We start from the raw sequence: 7290 nt of genomic DNA on the forward strand, positions 1-7290 counted from the left end.
TTATGCAGGGGGTCGGACTCGATGATCTATTGAGGTCCCTTCCAACCCTAACATCTATGAATCTATGAAAAGGTCAGCATAAAGCTGCTTTGTAAATTTGGCATAGAGAATAGACTGACAGCATTAGGGATGAGATGGGCACATTAAGATGGGGTGGTAGTGCTGTTCAAAGAGCTGCATCAGGATTGTAATGCAACCTTAACATCTCTCTTCCAATTCTAGGCCTGTTTGAATTATGTTGTGGTCTGTAATATACTGTAGAATCTGAAAAGCATTAAATGTGGCTTAAATTGAACTTTCTATAGTCTCCAAGTTTGGGACTGCACTTAGACAAAAAGAACAAAAGCTCAATTCAGATGTCTCCGTCTTACCTCTCTAGGGCAGCGGTTCCCAAACTGTGGGTTGCGACCCCAAATGGGGTCGCAACATCAGCAGATGGAGTCGCAGGGGTGAACAGCTGTGGGTTGGGATTGAGGGGCCATGCTGAGGAAATGGGGCCATGGGGTCATGCTGAGGAAAAGTTTGGGAAGCACTGCTCTAGGGGCATGGTCTTGCAGGAACAGGAACCAGGTGACAGGGCCAGCAGGGAGTGGTCCCTTCAAAACACAAAAATGTAGGCATAAAGAAATGTGGAGGTGAATGCTACACAGGCCACTTCCACTGTTTACTTTCTTACCTCCGTCAAGGAGACATCCCTAAATTACAGATGGCAGTAGGGTAGTTAGTAAGAACACGGCTAATTAGTGATGAATAGCAGGTGCAGTTATATAAACATGAGTCACATATAGCTGGTGAAAACTTGCTAACCACAGGTGGGAAAACAAGTGCTAACAGGTAGGGTATTTGTAAGAGAAAAACTATAATACAAGTTTTTACAATTAACAGTTACACTCAGCATTTAAGTGAAACAAGAACTCTTTATTGTAGCCAAAGCTCTAGTTATGATTCATTTCCTTACACAATTTAAAGAGCTGACAAAAGCTAAATGTCTCCTAAAAGTACCTCATCTTAAGGTATGAGACTCATTTTAGTTTTGAGGTTAAATATATTCTCTAAAAATTTGGTGACCTGAGATTTTTATTGTTGACAACCACTTATATGAAAATATATTTGTCAACTTAAGGCTATAGTGAGAGCCTAATTCAACACTAACTGGATGGATTTCACAGCATTTCTCCATGAATAACTTATTGTCTCTCTCATTGTCAGTCTTTGCCACACAATAGATTTCATGTTTGGGCCTTCACAGGCAGAAAGAGAGAGAGAGATGAACCATTTGAGAAATTTATTACAACCTTATCTGGGCTTTTCTCTTCACAAAAAAGAGAAAACAAGGTTCATGAGGCTTCAGCAAAAATTTTCAGCCAGCTCTACAATGTACTGAAGAATGAAGTCAGTTTGTCAGGTGGTGTAAATCAGCATCTCTCAGTTCACTTCAGTAGAAGTACACTGATTTCACCAGCAGGTGATTCGGCACGTTATAAGGAGCTCATTTTAGAGATGGGCATCACTAACCAAAGTTAGCTCAAATGGCAAAGTTATCCAGTGTGCAAGTGAGAAGAGGAAGGGTTCAATGCCAGAGCTTCTGTCCTAGGCCCCCATTAATTTAATTCCAGCTCTACCTACAGAAGTAAAATACTATTGAGTTATCATATGAAAGAGTAGTGCTCTACCTTTTGGCCCTGCGGGTGGGATGAATGACATGGGACTGGCCCACAGGCCAAATCGGGCTCCATGCACCAGAATAGGGCCCTATACCCCTCCCTTGTCCCAACGCACCTGGACTAGGCCTTGTGTGCTCCCAGCAGTTCCGCACAGCCTCCGCCCACCCAGTGAGCTGGAATCAGGCCCCTGCTGCATCCACTAGGCCCTGCATGCCCAAAACAGCAGGCAGGGCCACATTATTCAGACCACAGGGCTCCCCATTTATTCAGAAATTTGGCAGCAAGGATATGGCAATTGCTGCCACCATTCCCCCACTGCCAAATTTCTGGACCTGCAGGGAGCCCAGTGTGCCAGATGGCACAGCTCTGCAGGCCAGATTTGGCCTGCGGGCCTAGGTTTGAGCACTCCTGATATAAAACACTGAATTAAAATTAGACCTACACAATATGCTCTTTATTAATTCCTCCTTGATTTAAACATGGCTTAAATGTTTCCACATTTAGGATCTGCTCTAGTTTAGCTAAATTGTTTCTCAAACAAATCTACACCTTTCTAACAAAGACAAGGTCTGTTTCAAAAGTAATTAGGGCAGAGACTACTAAACAGATGTCATGTGTGTCCTGGGAGAAACCATTTTCTGCTGGGACAAAGTGTGATCATTCAGACATCCATGTCTGTTGTCTGGGAACAAACCTTAAAAAGGTTCATGGGTTAAGAAGCAGTAATCCTCCATCAGTGGATCAATGGCATAAAAGTGGCGGTGAATTCAGCCACTCACTACACATCAATCCCAGGACTTTTCTGTTTTGGGACAAACATAGGCACAACTTGTACCAGGACAAATGCAATATCTGTTCCTAGCCTATGTGAAATCCTAGCTCCATTGAAATCAATGACAAGACTCCAATTGACTTCAGTGAGGACAGGCTTAAGATAAGGCTTTCAGCTTTATCTTAATATGTAACAAACTCTGCACATTTTTCCACTGTAGCCCCAAAATGACAAAGCACTTCAGGTCCATTGAAGTTGACTGGACTACGTGATTGCTTAAAGTTAAGCATGCATTTAACCAAATCATTGTACTGGTAATAAATTATATGTTCATACATTAACTATCTAGGTTTAGCTACTTTGACTATGAGTTTTTCAAATACTTAGCGAGACTTATTCTTACTTAAAGTGGTAGTATTAACAAAGAAGTAAATTATTACCTGAAGTGTAAGGTAATCAGCTACAATTTGGATAGGATGGTATGAATCAGACAAGCCATTGATTATTGGGATTGAGGCTTCTTTTGCCAACAGGTCCAGATCAGATTGTTTATAAACTCGGGCCAGGATTGCATCTGTCATGCCAGACAACACCCTAGAGCACAGCAAAAAATATTGGAATGAACATAATAAATACATAGTTTCATAGTTTCAGGGTCGGAAGGGACCTAATAGATCTTCTAGCCCGACCCCCCACCAGGGTGGGAGAACAACCAAAACAAAAAAAAAACCCACAACAAACCCTAAAAACAAAAACGGGACTCAAATGAGTCCAGCCAGGTAAGTATCCAGCCTCTTCTTAAAGATCCCCAGGGTAGGGGCCAGCACCACCTCCCTTGGAAGTTACATCCCTCCTGTATTCTTTAGTGCATGAATATTAATAAGTAGTGGCAGTGAATCATATTTTTCCAGCTTCCTGAATAATTCATAAAGGCTGCAAAATACATTTAAATTCAGACATTTAACAAGTAAAAAGAAACTACTGCTGAATGCCTAGCCCTATTCTGGGATTTTTCCATTTGGTTTTTGATTGTCACTACAAAAGAACTAATGATGTCACTTTAATAAAAATGCAGGTAACTAAGCTAAGATAAGGAATAGCTTGACAAGATAAAACTGCAAGAATTCAGTAACTTGAAAAGAGATAAGGTGTAATATTTCCTCTTAGCCTTTTAGCAAAGAACAAATGTGGTATTGGCAGAATATGATACTGTCTTTGTGCAGTAGGATGACCTTTCCAAGGATTAGGACTCAGCGATCCAACAGGACTTTTCTATCTTAAATTACCACAATCCTTTACTGACCTTAACGTTCATGGAAGCCAGAGACCAACAGCACCATCCTAAAGTGTATCATGGATAGGTGATAATATATTGACACACACAGTAACAGCATTAAAGTATTATCAAGGTTCTAAATTGAAGTACACAGATACAGATACTTCACATTCATACTGATGTTCTGGGCTTAGCTCTCTGTGCTGCTCCTAGGCACGAGGTGTTCAGAGATAAATCCGATGGGAGTGTACAGCATATTCTGTATATTCTGAAATGTTTAGACAAATTAAGTATAGAATGGGAGGTTTACTCCTCCAACTGTTTACTTTGTGAAACTAATCAGGCTCTTAAGCAGTACTTTGACGTTGTATTTTCTACGTTTTAATGTTTCTCTGGGCCCCTCTAAACATGCAGGTAAAGACATGATAGGATCTGATGCACAATCCACACAATCACATGTCCTGCCCTGCCACACATGCATAGCAGGAGGTATGACTGTGGGATTCAGCATTGGATCCAATCACATCTTATTGCCAGTGCAGGGCAATATTGCTTTATTACCATCCCTGGCTCCCCCTGCACTGAAAAGTAGCAAGCTCCCACAACTGTGAGGTCTGTCAGCTGCCAAGACTCTCAGTAGTGGCAGCACCCCACAGTTGCCGCTACTGAGATTTCCATCAGCTACAGGAACTCCCAGCTGCAGCGGTGCATGGCACACTGCTGTCCTGTCAGCTGACAAGGCTCCCAGCCACCAGGGTGTAGCTAGTTTGCTACATGTGCAAATTAAAGCTGGATAGAAACCAGCTATAAAGTTATTACACATTTTCCAGCTCTAACTTTATAGCTTTGCTTGGTGTACTAGTTATTTTGCACGTGTAGTGTTTAAATTAATTGCACTATTAACCAAGTACACAATTAAGTAATATATGTAACATGTAGAAGGGGCCTCCAAAACAAAAAAAGTCAAAAATCTGAATAGAAAAGTGTGACAGATTCTTACAACTGATGAATTGCTGACTTGCTGTAGCAGATTTGGACATTTCCTATGAAACACAGTGGCTAATGTCAAAGTCCTTATGCAAGCAAGCCTCCCACTGATGCTAATTAAGAACTACTGTTCTAACTGAAGTCAGTTTAAACTGCTATTGAAGAATACAATCCCTTCCTGAAGTGCCCCAGGTAGAAAGGAATTGAACAAAGTATTTGCTGATCTGTAAAGCATAAATATGGCTACTGTCTTGCCATTACTTAATTTTTCTGGCTAACATTTTCTGAATGTGTTACTTTTATATAACCTGCCCTGGCATAAGAGACTAGGAACAATTTTTTATCCAAACTGATCACCTTATGACCAATAGGGAGCTGAAAGAAGTTGTAAACCTTCTAGTGGAAAGTACCTGGAGGAACTCAGTCACAGTGTGCTAGATTTTCTTGCTTAACCAATTAAAAAGTAGCAGTATGTAGTTACTGCAGCATGTAGTGGTAGCTGCTACCTTTAGTGAATATGGGCCACATGCATATATCACCTCTGTCACTCATGACAGATAATCATATAAAAACAGAGCTGGAAAGGACCTCATGAGGTCATCTAGTCCAACCCTCTGGTCAAGGTTCAATCATCCCTTGTTAAACCATCAGACAAATGTTTGTGTAACCTGCACTTAAAAACCTCCGGTCATAGACATTCCACAACCTTCTTAGGTAATCTGTGCTAGTGCTTAACTGGCCTCAGAATTAGAATGGTCTTTTTTATGTCTAACCAAAATCTCCCATGTCGCAATTTATGCCTATTACTTCTTGTCCTGTACACTGGCAGAATAAGGGAATTGAAAAGTGAAAATATTTTTCAGTTGTTTGTGGGATCAGAAAATAATAATAAAGACTGACTTGTTACCAGTTCTGTGCGCCATATATTTACAAGAGTAGGAAGTGCAGGTGAGAACTGAAGTTGTCATGTGAAAAGCCAGACCAGACTGAAGGCCCCTAGGACCTTGCCTGAGTGGCAACTAGCATTGCCAGCTACTGAGTCCAAGTGGAGCCATTTTAAAAGAAACAGTACAAGCCTGGGTTTGCCCAGGAAGCAGGAGCTGAATTCATTAGTGTTGCTCCAAGCAAAGCTGGAGCTTCTGAAGATGGAGAGGAATTAGGCCCAGGGCTCACTGAGAATCCTGGATTTGCGGAAGTTTTCAAGATTTCTTTGTTGATACCAACACAGAGTTATAGACACTCGTAATTTCATTATGAGAATTGAGATGTTTTAGCATTTATTTTTTAAAGCATGATGTCCTGGAGCCATCAATACACATGACTTTTATCTTTTGTTAAAAAAGGAAGTTTTAACCCTTCTACCTATAGAGAAATTTAAACTTTAAAATATCAGCTGCATGCACCTTAAAGGCTCAAAAACCCAAACCAAGATCCAAAGAACCACAAATTAAATTTTATATCCCATGATTTTTAACTAGTATCTCAGAGATTTGTATCTGTCATGATTTTTGAATGTTGGGAGCTGACAACAGTGCTAACTCATGTTTAATAAAGCTCCCCAAGGACCAAGTAAATTGGCAAGTGTTTCTATCCAAAATGTGTAACTCTATTACTTTCTAAGTATGTTTGTTGAAAAGATGGTTTCATCTTTTAAATTACTATCTAGTTGTCAGTGATGTCCTTCAAGCAGCTTCAGATGAATGCTCTGTGTAACTGATGAATAGGCCAAGGTGCAAATCAATCCCTTAAAAATGCAGGAATTGCCTCTCTAATAATCTCAACAGACTGTCAAATATGATCTTTGACTGCTTCAGTAAAGGTGCTGCAGCTCAGCCTTTATGCTGTAGCCTTGTACCAATTTCACAATAAAACTATGGAGCACCAGGTACATGTATCCGAGGCAGTGTTTCATTTTGCCTGATGTATTTGCAGCATCAAAAGGGTGAAAAAAGCCTTTAATGAGCTACAATTCTTTAATAGTGTTAGTGTAAATGTATGTCTTTAAGAAAAATTAATGAGCACCAGTGAGCTGTGTTAGGACCAAGCTACAAGTCACTAAAATATGCTTGCAATGGAAACACTGACCCACAACAGGTCTGTATTTCAATTAGAACGAAATAATGGGACTTTCTATAGCCCCGTATTTCCTTCACTTTAAGCACCTCTCGAGTATTCAGACTTTTAGCGCCACAAATATAAAGCTGTAATTACCTGCAATACCCTTCAGGCTTATCGAGACTCCAGTATTCTTTTTTATTGTTTGTTTATTATCATGTTATTAAAATAGACGGTAGATGGGCACTTTCCTGTGTACTAGCAAAATAATATTTATTCTTCATTCACAAGCAATTCAGGGAGGTCACTTGAAATGCTTGTTCTTTATGTAATGTCTCAGTGCTGTTTCTGTATAAGTCTATATGAACTCTGGCATTGACTTCAGCCAGGGCAGGAGCAGATCCATTATGTGCATCAGCATTTCTATTGTGCAAAAAAGCTAGTTCATCAAGTCAGCAAGTGACAGACAGCCTCTGACATATATAAGAATTTGCATTTAATCTGGTGTGGTAAGGCATGGGGGCCTATGTAGGGAA

The 7290-nt window shown here is 40.3% G+C and overlaps 1 protein-coding gene across 1 annotated transcript in view; it reads right to left on the reverse strand.

Moving 5' to 3' along the window:
* The window catches only part of OTC (ornithine carbamoyltransferase), a 54652-nt gene that overhangs the window by 27425 nt on the left and 19937 nt on the right, over positions 1-7290 (reverse strand). Inside the window, exon 5 of the mRNA XM_006015652.3 lies at positions 2877-3030. Coding sequence (XP_006015714.1) covers positions 2877-3030 — 154 coding nt within the window. The remainder of the gene's footprint in view (positions 1-2876; positions 3031-7290) is intronic.

Source organism: Alligator sinensis, unplaced genomic scaffold (genome assembly GCF_000455745.1).
Source record: "Alligator sinensis unplaced genomic scaffold, ASM45574v1 scaffold243_1, whole genome shotgun sequence".
Lineage (NCBI taxonomy): Eukaryota > Metazoa > Chordata > Crocodylia > Alligatoridae > Alligator > Alligator sinensis.